This window comes from Drosophila simulans, chromosome 2R, assembly GCF_016746395.2.
Source record: "Drosophila simulans strain w501 chromosome 2R, Prin_Dsim_3.1, whole genome shotgun sequence".
Taxonomy (NCBI): domain Eukaryota; kingdom Metazoa; phylum Arthropoda; class Insecta; order Diptera; family Drosophilidae; genus Drosophila; species Drosophila simulans.
Genome location: NC_052521.2, coordinates 2,923,698 through 2,941,841, shown reverse-complemented (window position 1 = coordinate 2,941,841; position 18,144 = coordinate 2,923,698). Strand labels below are relative to the sequence as shown.

The window sequence follows — 18,144 nt, the reverse complement described above, 5'->3', positions numbered from 1 at the left end:
CATTCAGCATCTGGTATTCTTTGCGAGGTCGTCCTGGGAGACCAGATCGCACTAGCTTCGGTCGTCCCGGAGCTCTTTGTGCTTCTTTTTCTTCAAGCTGCTCGTTTTTCGGATCCATGTCTTCTGGCTCTTCTTCAATACTTGCTAGTTCGTCATCGCCTACCTCAGGCTCCACATTAGGAGGATTATTAGACAACTCACCAACCACAAGCGTAGATTTGCCTTGGAGTTCAACCAATTTTAACTCCGTTTCACCAGGCAAACCACTTCTGCCCAAGTCATCTTCGAAAAACATGACGTCCCGCGCTTCGATCATCTTCCTCTTCTCATGGCTATACAGTCGATACGCCTTTGCCGTTTCGGAGTAGCCAACCAGCATATGCTCCTCACCCTTCGGAGCAAACTTCGTCTTATGTGTCTTGTTCAACACGATGGCTTTGGCACCAAAGACACGGAGGTGCCCAACGTATGGCTTTCTTCCTGTCCATACCTCAAAAGGAGTTAAACCAGGCAACGTGGTTGTTTCTGCACGGTTCCTCAAGTAGGATGCTGTCTTGATCGCTTCAGCCCAAAAACTTTCATCAAGGCCAGCACACAGTAACATAGTACGGGCCATTTCCACTAATGTTCTGTTTGCTCTCTCCGCTACACCATTTTGTTGGGGGGTGTGCGGCACTGTTAGCTGCCTTTTAATGCCATGATTAATAAGAAACTGTTCAAACAAGCCACTTAAATATTCACGACCATTGTCATTTCTCAAGATTTTCAATTTTTTACCCGTTTGATTTTCAACAAATGATTTGTATTCTTTAAATTTTTCAAAAACTTCATCTGGCGTTTTCATAAAATACACCGTTACGTATCTGGATTTGTCATCAATAAAGGTCACAAAGTAACGTGCACCACCATTTGATTTTTTATTAATCGGGCCACAAATATCGGTATGCACTAGACCCAGAATTTCTTTTGCGCGATTTTCACTGGCCTTTGGAAAATGCTTTACACTAATTTTGCCTTTTGCACACGACTCACAGGCAATGTTTTCGTTAAAATTTAACTTCATGCCTTTCACCATATTTTCTTTTATCATTTTATTAAGGCTTCTGAAATTTAGATGTCCGAATCTATTATGCCATAATTGCGATGAATTTTTGTTTTGGGCATTGTAACATTTATTCTTGGCATTCTCAAACAGAAACAAATTTTCACGTTTCTCTGCCTTTAGTATTACAGTTCCGTCATTCTCAATTACACTCGCGCCTTTTTCTGAGAATTTCACGCAAAAACCTTTTTCGATCGCCTTCGACACTGACATAAAATTATATTGAAGTTCCTGTACATAAAGAACATCAACCAGCTTTATTTCGAATTCGCGCCATTTCACAATCACTGTGCCACGGCCAACGGACTCAATACAGTTATTTCCCGCCAATAGAATACGCTCTTTATGTTCTTTAAATTCCGAAAAAATGTCTCGCTCACAACACAAATGAGCAGTGGCTCCACTATCGAGACACCATGTACCTCGCGACATTTCACTCACACTTGAGCCATAACACTCTGCAGAATATGATCTCTGCTTTTTATTATTTTCAGTTTTTCTTTCTCTACAATTAACAGCTTTGTGGCCGCGCTGCCCACACGACCAGCACTCAAACGATTTTACACTTTGCTTTTGACGTCGTTCGTAGGAACCGTTATTTTTCGTATTGCTCTTCGAGGTAGACTGTTCAACCCGAGTCACGTATGCCCTTTTCTCGAAAACTTCTTCGCACTCTTCGTTCACCCTAAGTCGTTCAGCTTCTTCGAGAAGCTTCAATTTTACAGTTGAAAACGGGGGCGAATTATCGCGTGTTTGCATAGCAACTACGAAATTTTCAAAACTTTTTGGAAGTCCAGTTAGCAGCATAATCCCTTTTAGGTTATCACCTAGTAAAATATCGAGTTCTTCCAATTTTCCACAAATTTCTACAAATGAATTCACATAGTCTGTCACATTATCACCTTGCTTCATTTTTAAGCGAATGAGTTTTTGATAGAGCTGCATTTGAATTAACGGTCCGACCGGCTTATGTATTTTTTCTAAAATGTTCCACGCTTCCTTTGCAGTCACACACGACTTAATGTGCATCATTTGGGACGGTTTTAGATGCAAAATTATGCTCGACAGAGCTTTCGCGTCTTTAGTGTTCCATTTCGTAGGCTCTGGCGCATCATCGGGTTCACACTACCACATACCACTTTCCATAAATCTGAAGCTATCAGAACACTACGCATGGACATTGACCAAATGTCATAATTGCTCTCATCGAGCTTATCAATGTTAACCGTAATACTCATTTTGAATTTTCTTTTTTCGTAAAGACAAATTCACTTTTAATAGTCACTTTCCGAATCTTCTTTTTCGTAAAGACAAATCCACTCGAGTTACCGCACCAAACTTGTGTCTGGGCCCATAACCTATTAAACGTGTTTACAGGGCAGAGGTTTATTGGTAACTGAATTCAAATTATGTATACTTGCTGCACACAGGCAGCGTCAAAATATGCGAACAAAGAGTGATCGCCGATTAGTGGCGAAAACACTCAAAAAGGAATTAACCGTTGCTCGCAGGCAACTTGAGTGTTTGAGTACACAAGTTTCTTATACACATACATCGTTGTTTTTTATACATATATGTTCATTATATATTCAACATTCTCGAACCAGGAAGCCGCAGTTCCCAAATTTGGAAATTGCTTGTTTTCATGGAGCAAATAAATAAAATACACTTATAGCTTCTGCTAATCAACAGTTATGTCTATTTTGCGATGCGAGGGATTATTATTTGACAAAGTGCTTTCCAAGTCTTCGATATAGAGAAGCAAAGAAGTCGCACCAATGCAATGGGCATAGTTTGCAGCAATGCATGACGACTCTCTGCAGATCTTGTCGAATGAATCACCACTCATTATTGCATATGAATCATAACCCGTCTGCGCCATCAACCTCAACTCGGTCACTCGGTCTTCTATATCAAAATTAGTATCACGCTTTCACTAATCATCAGTTGACAAGCCCTCCACTAAAAACCTCAACTCCTATTATCTACGTAAGAAATATAATTGAAGCTTTTATGCCTCGCCGAGCAATTTAAGATTTAGCCTCTAAGCTAAACCTTATAAGTTCTTGATTAGCTAGTCGACTGAATTTAAATAATAAAAAATCGTACACATTCAATTCTGAGTTCGGAGAATCTTCCATGATTTCTGATAAGGGAACCGATATTCTTGCGCAATAACGGGATGAAAGCTATCGTGTTTTTTCGTATCTGTTGTGACTCACAGTATAACGGATTATCAGCCCCATTACAATATAAATGCAAGATCCAGAAAACATTTCGCTCGGATTTTTTTTTTTTTTTTTTTTTTTGGGGTGTTTTAATTTAAAACTGTCCTTCGCGGACAATCATTAAATTTGAGGACTAAACTTAACGGTAGAGAATTAATGGATTACATAATTTGTCGTAAAAACTTTAGAATAACTGTCGATATTGTATGTATGATGTATATCATCATGTATGTATATAATTTAATTTTAATGTGCGTGTCTAATCCCAGAGAGGTCCAAAGGGTGGGATCGGTGCAGCCTCCTGGTGCGTTGACTGGAGTCCAGCAGGTCTTGTGCCAGGTTGTTTGGGTGGTCTTGAAGCCTCTGCATGTACTGCCTGCTGCTTTTCTTAATCTCATCCTTCACCCAGGGGAAGCTGAGGACCTCGTGGATAGTGGCATTATCGTGGAAAGGGTGAGCGTTTGTGACGGTGCGGAGCGTTTTGTTTTCGAAGGTCTGGATAATGTTGATGTTACATTTCGATGCAGTGCCCCACAGTTGAATGCCATACGTCCAGATTGGCCTTATAATCGCTTTGTAGATAAGGAGCTTAGTGGAAGTCGGTAGCTTAGATCGTCTGCCCATCACCCAGTAGATTTCTATCGATTTGCAAAAAAACTTTTTGCCACGCCCACTCTTACGCCCACAAACCACCCAAAACTGCCACGACCTCACTTTTGCAGTCTTCAACGCACTGGAATCGCTCAACGACTTATTACTCCTTGTTCTGGCCACTCAGCAAGTTTTATTATCGTATCAAAACGCAGAAAGAGCGCGTTCAGCGCAACAGTTGTCGTAAACTGTGTTCTTCAAAACTTAATGTTGTTTACAAACAATCGCAGACGTATTCAGATTTGAACAAGTTACAAAGAGCTACAAAAATTTTGACACACCAACTTCTATGCTCGGACTTGACCCCTCGACGACTTCTTTTACTACTTGACAACTTGACTCTATCTTCACGATCCCAATTTTCTGCACTTTGCACGAATTTCAATCGCTAGTCCCCCCTCTTCATTTGTTCTGGTGATGTTACTTTCTTAATATCGTATACTATCGCTTAGCAGGTACGTTTATACCTATCAATGTATCAATGCTCAACTCTTATATCCTTATATTCTGATTCTGACACAGACGACGCAGCATCTTCGTTTTCCACTACATATTTCCAAAACTTCATATTATTAACGCTGTTAGAAGTAAGCGCTGGTCCTTCAACGAATGCTGCCTTCTTTACATCGTATGGACAGATTAACGAACTGGGCAATCTTTTCCCAAATTGGGTTCGCTTAATAGCAACCAGGTTACCTTCAGTGTAGAGCCTTTCCATGAATCGGGTTTTGTCGTAGTTCTTCTTGTTCCCTTTTTGGCCTCTTGAATTTGTCTTCGTGCCTCTATTCTCATCTGGTTTCTTTCTTGATCGATTGGCTAATTCTTCCTCCAGCAACGACGACAAATTATCGCTAACTTTTGCATTTGTACTCCAATTAGTAACTGGGAAGGATTTTTCTTTGTGGAGGAGTGGACATGCGAATTTATAGCTCCTTGAACTTGTGCTGCAAGCTTATACCACTTGGATGGATCTTCAGCGGACAATTTAGCTATAATTGAGATAATGCATCTGTTCACTCTTTCAATTTGTCGATATAATTTCGATATATGCTCTTGGAATATATTTGACGCGCCTCCTCTATCGCTTATGAAACGAACTGGGTGGCCAAAGACAGCTCACCGTGATGATCAACATGAAAAGTATGCAGTGGCTCATTTCCCTCGTCAATACAAAACAGCTGACCTTCTTTCTTTTCAACCTTTTTGTTCATCAGAATACATATCACGCGGTTGTCGTTGATTTAAGCTACTTTTTTCTCCATATGCGGAATCCAAAAATGTTGCTGTAAAGAATGCGTAGTTTTCTGGAGGAAAAAAAATATCATGTGCTTCCCTTATTACTTCGTTCTCCATTGACTTAGGGATGGCTATGGACTTGTTACCATCCACTACTTTTAAAAGTGATCCTTTTAATAAGTTAAATTTCTGCTGAGCTGCCCTAATTTGAGCTGAGATCTCGACTTTACTACGAAAACATTCAGCTTATAGCGATGTGTGCGCGTTGCGAACATTCAGCATAGACTGTCGACGTGTTTAATTTTATCTCCTGCAATATGCTCAACTTGGAATGAGAATTATTCAAGATACAGAATCCATTAAGCTTCATCTCTGAGTTCATACTTATTCTTCACCGTCTGAGAAACCCCTGCGCAACCGGTGAGCAACTTTAACTTGACTTCCAGTAGGTAATGGCGAAACTTCTTTACAGGTAAATACGCAGCTTTAACTTTTAGAATATAACTGTGGCGCTTTGAACCTGCTGCTGTAGTTTTTTCTCTAACATGCAACTGGAAGAAGTTCGCCTTCGAATATCTGCATTAATATGCCACCAAACCCATTAAGAGTAGAATCAGTATGTAGTTCGGTTGGTGCTTCCCCGTTATACAACTGCAGGACACGTTCATTTGACAGTATATCCTTTAGCTAGTTCATTGCACTCATTTGTGTGACCCAAAAAGCTGCTCCCCTCATCAAAGGAAGAACATTTTTTCAACTTAATGCAAGCCATATTTAGCTGCCTCTAGGACTGTTTTTAGATTGACTATGCACTCCTCGTCTGGATCAGATTCTGAAAAATGGCATTGAAAAAACTGTCTCTGAGTGCCATCCTGTTCAGCTGACAATACAAATTCTGTTTTTTTAGCCACTCTTCTTCACTATGCGAAATTTAACGTTGACTTCCGTATTATTTCATTCATAAGCCAATCGTTAAGTTGCTCTCTTACGGCGGCCGCTTACATAGCTGAATACCGACTTGGTTGGTGACGACATGGTTTTATTTGTTCGTTCGTTACGATCCACATTTGTATAGCACACTAGTTTGAAAATTCAGCTGGCTTGTAATTGTGAACTGTTCAAAAACGCCTAAGTTATTTTTGTTCTCGACAAAATTGTATAGCTGATTATGTCTATTGTCTGGACGCGCTGGCACCTTTTTGAAAGTGAACGCTTTTTCGTCCAATGTGACCCGAAACCTGGATGCAATGTCAAAACCAAGCAAGGTGTCATCTTCAATATTTTTATCCGGAACAACAAAAATTTTTGTTCTACCTCAGCTCCAACGACCCACACGGTTTTCGTAAATGTATCCAGCGGCATTGTTTTTACATTTCCTAGACATCGCAATATAGTAAAACATTTTTCCACATTTAACATCGGTCAGTTTCTTACATTTTGAGTTGCAAACGATTGACACATCTGCTCCAGTGTCAACTTATTTCAGGTCCGTTCCCGTGTATCGCATTATGTCGTTTTGAATACTGAACCACCTACACAGATTTGGATACTTATGGACACTCCCTTGCAATACGTCCCACGCCGTCACGCTTAAAGCATTTTATCTGGCAATCTTTTTCAGTCGCTCAGCTGACCCGCAATTATAGCAACGAGAATGTCGGTGGATGGGATTGTATGTATGTTCCACCATCGTACGACTTGACTTGATTGGACATGCACTTTAAGCTCATGAAATTCTTTGCAGCTGTACAGGCTAAATTTGAATTCTCTTGGTATATTGAACCCGCCACAATCGACTCATCGCCGATCATAATCCCAATATACTCTCGTCTTTTTTTTTAATACTTGACAACTTGACTCTATGTTTACGATTCCAATTTTCTGCTCTTTGTACGCCTGCACTCGCAAGATTTTTCCCTCCACTTCACTGGTTCTGATGATGTTACTTCCTTAATATCGTTTTCTATCGCTTCGCAGGCACGTTGATGACTATCGATGCCTAACTCTATATCCTAGGAAAATGAAGGTTCGGAGCATTCGTCCAAGCTTCTCTGGGTTCCAATCAGCCGATTTTAGCCTGTCCCCGAAGTGAAGACGCAGAGGTTGTCGTCAGAAACCATATTGATGCTACTGATTCCACATAATTTGTGTTGCTTACTCATACTGTACGCGATCTAAAGAGGTTCGCTCTCCTCAGCGAACCGTTCAAGGTAGGCCCATGTGACAAGTGGGTTACAACAACATTAAACAGCGTCTTGGACGACCTCAGCTGCGATATCCGAGCACACAGCAACGTAGTGGTCGGATGGGACTTTAACGTGTGGGCCGCTCTAATGGCATCTAAAACATTCGCTACGCTGGACGTTCAACAGGGCTGGTGCAGGTTTAATTATCGAGCGCATCCAAAACATGGAAGCCACGCTTCTGTTGTCAATGCACCTAAAGTAAACCGCCATTTTTTCAACAAATGTTTAACGTTTCCAAATGAGGTAACGTTTCCCGACAGATGGAAACGCACGACACTGCTACTCCATCTGTCAGGCTGTCCATCTGCCTGCTGGACACGATTGGCAAGGTCTTCGATAAGGTGATCGCGGCCAGGCTCGACGAAGCAATAGCGACTGCGAAGAAAGTCCCTTCCAAACCAGTACGGATTCCGGAAAGGATTGTCGACGCTGGACGCGATCTCCACGGTAACAAACACGACTGAAAGAGCCATTGCAGGCTCCAGGCGGAAGGGTCACACGAAGAAGTACTGCCTGGTGCTGACGCTTGACATCCGTAACGCATTCAAAACGACTGACTGGGCAGGGACGCTAGTCGTCCTCGAATCGACATTGGGCTCCAGAGAGATCGAGGTCACGGCCGGAGTCCCACAAGGCTCAGTCCTGGAGAGCACCAAAATCGTACTGCTGACAGTGGTCGCAAAGGAGTTGGCCGCCGCCGAAAAATCAGCAAACACAGCGGCCAAGGCTGTCGAAACATGGCTGGAGTTGGCCTCTCAAAAAACGGATTCTCTCCTAATATCGAACAGGAAGCTCGTGGAAACAACACGCATCCACGTTGGGGGCATCATAGAAGACCTCGGAGTCATGCTCGACACGCGCTTTTCGTTCCGAGAGCACCTCGAGTACGCGCACAAAAAGGCCAGCGCGCTTCGGGAAGCCAAGAAGCTTTACCCACAAAGGAAAAAAATAAAAAATCTATGATCTCTACAACTTGTTACGGCCCATTGCCCAGCACAGAGCTTAGTCATGTAGTTGGGCCGCAGCGAAGAAGAAGAACCAAATCTCTAATGCCTCTTCCTGAGATTTGACTACAAAGTGAGGCAAATACCATCCAATCATATTATTTCGTTTTGTAATCTTTGTTGTTAAAATTTCCTAATTGCCAGACTGATATATCAATTTCTATGACTTTTTCAAAAGCTTTATAGTTTTAGTGACGAATTAAGCGTATAATAGATGTTTCTTTTGGTTAAATCCGAAAGTGTGGCTGCGGATGTCAATAAAAAACAATATTATTTGAAAACAACAAGCTAATTTTGTCCAACCTTTCTACAGATTTTGACTGGATTCGTAATTTGTTCATCGTACCCTTTCAATAATTTTGGGCCCCTTTTAATTTAAATTAATAAAGATCTTATTTGTGACACATTTAATAAAACATATTTTTTGCATTTTATTTTAATGCTTCTCATTTTTATTTCAGCAGCATTTTGAAAAAAAAAAAAGAAATTTAGTTCAACAAAAATTGACCAGAGAGAGTGCAATAGTCGAGTTCCCCGATTATCAGATACCTGTTACTCAAAATGCGAAATTTCATAATTTTTGTGGGATATCGATATTGGGAAATAAAATTTGAAAACAAATTTACAAAATTGTTCAAAGGTGTGACTGTGTGTTCGGGCGTTTTGAAGGTGTAAGGAAGGGCGTGGCCAGTGTTTTTGGAATACCTACAGAAATTGGTAAGACAAACACTAAAATATGTGTCAACAAACTTGCGCCTTGTCTCTATGTTTCTATAGTCTATATGTTTAATCTCAACTTTCTAGCATTAATAGTTCCTGAGATCTCGACGTTCATACGGACATCGCTAGATCGACCGTCTACTGATCCTGATCAAGAATATATATACTTTATATAGTCGAAAACGCCTCCCTATGCCTGTTACATACTTTTCAAGGATTATAGTATACCCTTTTACTCTTCGAGTAACGGGTACAAAAGTTTTCGTAATACGTTTTTATTTTATTTTAATTCGGCCGCTTTTTGATTCAAAAAATATAATAAAACAAAAAAATAAAAATAGGGTCGAAAAGCTGAGCAGACAGCCCACCTTTTAATTTCGCCAAACTACCCAATAATATATATATAATTTTTATCAATTGAACTTTCGATATATGTCACTAGTTACGTGACTTTACCTGTTCAAAAATTAATTAGGTTACTTAAACCAAAACAGAACAAACCTATACAACCGCATAAAAGAAAATATATAAGACAAAAAAATTCCAACAAACCAAGTAAAATGTACCTTTTATATATTTATGAGAAGACTAACTTATAATTGGTGCATTATTAATGTAGCTTATTAGCTTATTTAATCTTGTGGAACTCCTCCATGCATAGCTTGCAGCTCCAAGAACCCTCTGGTGGAGTCACAAGCGGTGGCGACAGGCAGTACATATGGTATCCCCGGTCACAATCGTCACAAAATAATAGTTGATCGTCATTATCAGAGGTCCCACAGATGGAACAGTACTTGCATTCAATGCATTGCCAACGATAACGTTTTACCGATATAATCATGTTTGCCGTGAACTGCAGACATGATGGATGACCGGAACGACCACAGTCCGAGCACGATACTAGCTCTTCGGGCATATTGGTTTTCTTATTTTCTCGTTGATCTCCCAGACAAAAGTCACAATAAGGTGATGGTTGCGCTATGTCACGATCTACACGTTGTTTGGCCTTATTACCAGTAGCAAACACCGTTTGATTTGTCCCTGTTTGGACCGGATGCGCATTGCAAACATTTGAGGTTGTCAGGCCCGCATTGATTCCAACCATGGTTGCTAGGGGAATTGAGTCATTGGAAGCTCCAGCATCGCTTGAAGTCTTATCGTACGACGACGCTATGTTTGTTGGCACTATGAGTCCTGACTGTGAATTGTCGTCATTTATGGGAATAGGCGAAGCTGAGTTGGAATGAGATGCATAGAGCCCTGTGCTAGCGACAGTAGCTGCAGTACATGCTGCATGTGCGACAGCGGCGGCAGCTGCCGCTGCGGCTGCGGATGTATTTGCACTATTTCCACCGGCTCTACGTTTTCGATCAGATTCTCCCTCAACAGCATTCTTTCGACGATTGCCTAGGGTATAAATAACGTTTACAATTCGTCAGTTTAATAAATTTGTACTCACCACCACCTTTACGTCCCCGTTTGGGAGTACCCTCTACGTTTGCATTTGTTCGTCGAGGACGCGAACACTTTTTGCGTTTGCCCCTGCTGGTGTAAGACTCATCAAAATCGTTATCTGAATCAAAGTCATCCTCAAATTCATCGCCATGATGAAAATGTGATGTGTCCATTTCATCGTGGAACCATTCCTTTTCGACGTTTGCATGTGAGTCCTTACTATCATTATCTCCTGATGCTCCCATAGAGTTGCCATCCGTAGCAACAATGGCTGTAAGTAAAAAACCAATAATAAATATAAAAGTTAGATATAAAAAATTATGTTTCAACTGATGATAAGCTTCAATTTTTTCTTACCTGCGCTTTCAGCTAGGTGAGGATTTTGTGGTACAGCAACGCCAGACGAAGGTATATGATGGTGATGCTGATGCGCTTGATGGTGGGAGTGCTGAAGATTGTGTTCGCGATACTGATAGGCTCGGAAACTTTGATTCGGGTTAAGTAAGTACTGACGTTTTGGTTTGCGCCACCGGGACGATGGATAAGTGTATATCTGACCATGTCGAAGACCCGGCATTCGCTGTTTTTTTTTCATAAAGAGGGAGCAATGTGTCTGTGCGACACCTGTCTGGGGATCGAGGAATGGCATGCGAAGTCGGCGTTCAATGCATAGACGAGTGTTGAAATTCTCGCTGTTTTCTAGAATCTCCTTGTACTTTTCCTTGTCATTTAAAAAGTTTTGAATTTTTTCAAAATTGGCAATGTTTACTACCAAAGTTTTTTCATACGCAGATTTGGAAGCCATGTTGATGCCGAGTGGTAGCTGTCTGAATTATTTGGTTAAGCAATAGCTAAACTAAAAAGCTAATTTGTCAACATTTTTTTTGTCATTGATAAAATTTATTTTTGTTCACACACAATTCAAGAAGTTACAAATAACAAATTGAACAATTGTTAAGAGGCACTGGGCAAGAAGTACAAAATTAAACATTCAGAAAAGGTGTGCACGTATTTCTATTTTGACATACAAAATGTATATCAAAGTTCTCGACGATAGCTATAATAAATTATTTCCACATATGCTTCCCAAACGCTCCCTAATACGCAATTCATCACTTCGTGAAAAAAACGAACCATTAACAATCAATTCTGTAGCAAAAGTTCTTGATCCAGTTCTGAGAATTAAACATAACATTAAAAGCATGTGCAGATTTTTTTTTTAGATTATTATACCCTTGATGCTGTATTTTCTAAATCCGAATTTCAAATCGCATTGAATAAGAATTTTCCAAGTGTGAACGTCTTTTAATGCTGAACGGTACTGCTGAATAATGCTGAATGTACTGAATTCAAATAGTTCTTCAAAAATGTTTTTAGGAATATATGTTATATATCCAATTTAACCATTTTGGTGAAAATCATAATCATAATTTTTTTCATGAAAGCCGCATTTTGATTCCATATTCACTTATATACCAAAGTATTTCTATTAAAACTGCACGCCTGGTGAAATTGTTCAGTTGTTTTGAATTTGACAATTCTATTAGAATTTTTCGTACGATGTTGCTGTATCGCAAGTGTATTAAAACATATACAAAAATATTTTAAATACGAAATCAACACCGCAGATGCCGATAATTAGATATAAATTTATTGAAGATCAATTATTCGCCAGAAGTCACACCATTCGTGTTGGGTCTCATTAAATATAATAGAATAATAAAAGAAAGAGTTATTTGCTTAATTAAACGCAATTTTTTATAAAATATAATGAAACAATATTTATTTTACTTATAAATCGAAAAACAAATTAAGAATATTAAATATACAAAAAAACAACCACAAATTCAAGTTTACACACTTTTGGCATATTTTTATTTTTGGTATATATTCTTGATCAGGAATAATAGCCGAGTTGATTTGGCCATTAGCAAGTTTCTTTACTCATGTTGCCACGCCCAAAAACCGCCCATTGAAAACAAGAATATTAAAAGTGCGTGTTTGGCAGTTTTGGGCTTCTTTTAGGAGCAAGAATTTAACCAACGTGTTACAGAAAAGGTGGAAAAATATTATTAAAAAAATTGTAACGTTTACCGGGTATATCTCAAAAACATTATATTTTATCTATATATTGCAAGCCCGGCTTCTGGAACGGACATTTTAAAAAATGTTGGATATACTGTATATAAGAAAATTACCAAGGTATTAAGTTTTTCCCTGGACATGATAGAACTCTGCTGACGAGCAGAGCCGACAAATGATTCCAAACCAGTCGCCTCCAAGGAAATTCCTTGAAATTTTCCTTCCACCTAGGTACCTTCAATGGTTGGACGACCAGATTCGGCGTCGCGAGCAGCTAGATTGGAAAATGTTGAGGGACTATATTTTAGACCTTCGTATTATGATTAGGCATACCGGCTACGACTAAGCGTAAGATCTTAAAAGGCTTTATGAGAGCGTTGCCTCTGAATATCAAATGTACATCCAACCCAGCGCTGTCCGAACTATTGGGGAACTGGTCCGGGACTAGGCGCAGTAGCACAAATAAATATCCTCTTAGCACTTGTGTACATAGTCCATTTTTCCAAAGCCAGGGACATCACAATCCGCGCGCAGATAAATCTGTTCGACAAGTTGCGGGTGGACGTCACTAAACTAATCATGTCAGAGGTCACCCTCGCACGAAAGACGATCCAGGTGGCCCCACTGGTCATGGCAGCCATGCTGGAACCCTTGATCCTAGGGATGAGCTTCTTCGCCACAACAGGTTCGACGAAGACCTGGATATAGCGACCCGGACATAATGATACTGAACTGAACACCCACGCGGAACCACAGCCACGACCACGAAGGACCACGGCTAGGCATCACCAAACACGACACAGGATCATGAAACGACCATGGACTCAGAGGACAATGGAGGCCATGACCAGATGAGAAGGAAAGCTTGGGCTACGGAACGGTGGAGGAGTACTAGAGCAGAGCCACGTAGAGACCAGCGACAGGAGAAGGCACAAAGAATACAAGAAAGGATTTCGGGACCGCTCCACGTGTCGCAACGTTGCTCAACGAGCAGCAGGCACAATTCGACAGGATTAACATAGCTGAGAAATGAGAGACGACCGACCGTTCTAACAGCGCTACTTTCCAAAGAACCCGGCCATGCAACGAATCATAGACGAACAGGTGGGCGCCTTACCAGAACATGGATGCATAGAGCCTTCACACAGCCCACATAGTCCCTTCTTAGTCCTAGTAGGAAAGAAGACTGGCCAATGGCCAATTGCCGGCCAATGCTGAAAGCGAAATCAGTTCCGGACACGGAACTCGTATCAACAACATCCTAAAGAGACTGAGGAACGCGAAGTTCATTTCCACGTTAGATCTACGCAATGGGAACGGGCAAATACTTATGGCCGCTGAGAGGCGAGAATACACCGCTTTTATAGTTCCCGGTCGCGGCCTATTCCAGTGGCAGGTTATGACCTTCGGGTTACACTCAGCCACGGCAACCCTTTAGCGACCGTTGGTCAGCGTGATCGGGCCGGATATCGACCGAACGCACGCATTCTCTTACCTCGGCGACATATCGGCATGGGATACGTAGGGGAACAAATGGAGAACCTGCGCAAAGTTTTCGAACATTTAAGGAGAGCAAACCAAGCGAAAGCTGACCTACCTGGGACACGTGATTCGCGACAAAGGTACCAACACCGATTCAGACAGGGTAGTTGCCGTACGGAAGCTAAACCCTCCAACGAACATTTCGTATCGTACCAAACATCGCATCAGTGATCCAGTCCAAGACGAACCTGCAGAAAAGGAATGCCTTGTCATCGTATGCGGTATACGGAAGCTCCGTTGTTACCTTGAAGGCTATAGGTTCGACGTGACTACCGACCACCTGGCTGCCAATGCATTCCGTACAAAATCAAACAGCGGCCGCAAGCAGGAAGGATGCTCACCCGACAAGTCAGCGAACCGTTCGGCATCCTATGCACAGACTTCGTGGGACCTTTGCCCCTATCCACGGAGGGAAATACTATGCTCCTCGTCTTATTCGCAAGTTTAAACAAACGGGTCGAATTAATACCCCTACGGAAAGTCACTTTGAAGCCCAGAGGAAACTCGTGTGCGATAACGGCACCAGGTCACCAGGAAGGCGTTCCGAGACTTTTCTCCAAGAGATGGGGATAAGAGATGAGCGAGCGCCACCGCGATAGGACACGAACCCACCGGACAGCGTCGAACTGGACCTCCGCAGGACGAGTATTATATCTTCGACCATCACCCCCGCCGATACCGATTAAATACTAACATTCCAGACACGATCATTTTTCCCACTACTATTATCATTGTTATTTTTAGTATCTGGTTAATATTACGTTAAGCACAAGGTTAAATAAATAAATAAAGCCAATATCAAGCCACGTGTTCCGCATTGTACCCGGCTATCAAATAAGCTCTAGAATTAAGGCCGAATTACAAGCCTTCGATGAGGAATTCGGGCTTCCTGCCGACGGTCGTCGATGATTTACGTGAGAGCAGAAAGAGTAGAGTAGAAGGACGGCCATTGTCCTGCGGCATAGACCTAGGACTACTTGCCCGGGACATGATAGAACTCTGCTTACGAGCAGAGCAGACAAATGATTCCAAACCAGTCGCCTCCAAGGAAATTCCTCGAAATTTTCCTTCCACCTAGGTACCTTCAACGGTTGGACGACCAGATTTGGTGTCGCGAGCAGCTAGAGGGGAAAATGTTCAATGACTATATGTATTATAGTACCTTCGTATTATCATAAGGCATACCAGCTACGACTAAGCGTAAGATCTGAAAAGGCTTTATGAGAGCGTTGCCTCTGAATATCAAATGTACATCCAACCCAGCGCTGTCCGAACTATTGGGGAACTGGTCCGGGACTAGGCGCAGTAGCACAAATAAATATCCTCTTAGCACTTGTGTACATAGTCCATTTTTCCAAAGCCAGGGACATCACAATCCGCGCGCAGATAAATCTGTTCGACAAGTTGCGGGTGGACGTCACTAAACTAATCATGTCAGAGGTCACCCTCGCACGAAAGACGATCCAGGCGGCCCCACTGGTCATGGCAGCCATGCTGGTACCCTTGATCCTAAAGATAAGCTTCTTCGCCACAACAGGTTCGACGAAGACCTGGAGATAGCGACCCGGACATAATGATACTGAACTGAACACCCAAGCGGAACCACAGCCCCGACCACGAAGGACCAGGGCTAGGCATCACCAAACACGACACAGGATCATGAAACGACCATGGACTCAGAGGACAACGGAGGGCAAGACCAGATGAGAAGGATAGCTTGGCCTACGGAACGGTGGAGGAGTACTAGAGCAAAACCACGTAGAGACCAACGACAGGAGAAGGCACAGAGAATACGAGAAAGGATTTCGGGACCGCTCCACGTGTCGCAGCGTTGCTCAACGAGCAGCAGGCACAATTCGACAGGAGTAACATAGCTGAGAAATGAGAGACGACCGACCGTTCTAACAGCGACCAAAGAACCCGGCCATGCAACGAATCATAGAACAGGTGGCCGCCTTACCAGAACATGGATGCATAGAGCCTTCACACAGCCCACATAGTCCCTTCTTAGTCCTAGTACGAAAGATGACTGGTCAATGGCTAATGGCCGGCCTATGCTGAACGAGAAGTCAGTTCCGGACACGGAACTCGTATCAACAACATCCTGGAGAGACTGAGGAACGCGAAGTTCATTTCCACGTTAGATCTACGCAATGGAAACGGGCAAATACGCTGAGAGGCGAGAATGCACCGCTTTTATAGTTCCCGGTTGCGGATTCAAGTTCATAGGGGCCACGCAAATATGCTGAGTTTGCCGGCCATGCAGCGACGTTCATTTTATTTAGCCGTCCATGGGCGTTAACTTTAGTAAACTTCTCCCCCTTCAAGATGTAGTCCGCCCTCGGCCGCCCTGATCTGAGCAATCACCACATTTAACTGCCTTGCAGATCTTCTAGTCTTCTGGATACGGCAGACCACGACGCCGACACAAATGAGCAGGCAACAGATTGACACCGCAACGGGTAGCACTCGATGAGGGCGATCAGCGTCAGTTTCCTCATGAACGTCCGAATTTTCTCCAGGTTCCGTTCATTAAGACGATGAAGACTTGTCACACATGGTGATGAGGTGTGTCCCGTGCACCCAGGTCTCAGTGCTGTTGTCTACTTGCAGTAGACGGGAGGACAATCCCTTCATCCACGTAGGTGATGGGATTCAGGCTGCTTGGTTGCATTTCGCAGTGCGCCACGCCGCTAGTGTGGAGCTTTCTGGCAAAAGACCGGTGCTGTGCTATTCTTAACAGTGTGGACTTCGTTATCACACTCTGAGACAACATTGTCGGTGATTCGCATAAAGGCTCCTTGGTGGCTAACGGGGAAGATAGTAACTTTTTTCCAAATAAACTTAATTTTAGGAAACTTAAATATGAAGTGCAATGAGGTACTGGACTGTAGGACTTTCAAAGACGACACAGACATAAGGTCCCCTATGGGGTGTTGGTGAGCCAAACTGATTTTAAGTCTGCATGGTCGAGAATGTTTGGGCTAACGGTATTAAGTTTTGCAAGTGTCACAGCCAAAATTAAATTTTGCAGCTCCATCATGAGCATTCTATTTCTCGCTAACAGCGCTTTATACAAATGACTGGTGTCAATTTGTGACCCTCTTGTCGTTTTGAGAATTAAGTTGACTTTTAGAGGTTAGTTGATTAATCTGGTTCTGAACTTTAGTGTTGAATTCTATCTGCTTATTGTTCGCGTCGACTTGTCCCGTTTCTAAGAACCTACTCCTCTCAAGATCGCTATCGTCTAGCGTACCGGCTACGACTTTCAGCATAGAACCCAGAAAGTCTAGGCTCCTGGCCACCCTGTGGTGCGTGCCCAATGCATCCAACAGATCTCGGACGTGCGCCGAATTCACATTCAGCAAGTGATTCATGTGTGACTGTGGGAACTTTTTCGTTAAGGCAATAGTTTCCTCCACCACGCGCGCGTATTCCGACAGATTTGCGGTGTGCCTCACGTAGGCAAACTCCTCCCATACCAAGATCCGTCCATCGACAATGGGCATGTATTTGGGGCGCGTGTAATCGGTCCCTTAATGAGGACTGTGGTCCCTATGTCCGATTTGACAGCTCTTTCTTCGCACAGAGGAGTAAGCTTGTTGCCGAGTCTTCGGTTGGATGGAGTTACCGAATCGACCATACAGTGTATACGTAATTCGGTACCACCCGCCAAGCCACCAAGAAGCAGTTCATCGCCCAGCGATCTCAAGTGATCAATACACTTTGTTGCAAGGCCGACTCAGCATTGGACAGGATGTCAATTGCGACAGTTCGGATGAACAACTGGAACTGCCGCAACAGCATTTTCACGGACACAATTTAGACAACATAAGCATTCTTGTAAACACTTGTAGCTTAAGCTCTTATTCGAGAAA

The 18,144-nt window shown here is 42.5% G+C and overlaps 1 protein-coding gene across 3 annotated transcripts; it reads right to left on the bottom strand.

The window, feature by feature from the left end:
• Positions 1-9,743: 9,743 nt before the first annotated feature.
• On the bottom strand, positions 9,744-11,682 carry LOC27207467 (zinc finger protein ubi-d4). Of its 3 annotated transcripts, none has more exons than XM_016183149.3 (3): positions 11,000-11,682; positions 10,650-10,913; positions 9,744-10,594 (listed from the first exon to the last, which is right to left on the bottom strand). In XM_016183149.3, the coding sequence occupies exons 1-3, from the start codon at positions 11,445-11,447 to the stop codon at positions 9,816-9,818; spliced, it is 1,491 nt and encodes a 496-aa protein (XP_016026011.1). In that variant the 5' UTR covers positions 11,448-11,682; the 3' UTR covers positions 9,744-9,815. The 3 variants fall into 3 exon arrangements, with proteins under 3 accessions (XP_016026011.1, XP_016026012.1, XP_016026010.1); XM_016183150.3 differs by having other exon boundaries at positions 10,653-10,913; XM_016183148.3 differs by having other exon boundaries at positions 10,647-10,913; positions 11,000-11,681.
• Between the last annotated feature and the right edge of the window lie 6,462 nt (positions 11,683-18,144).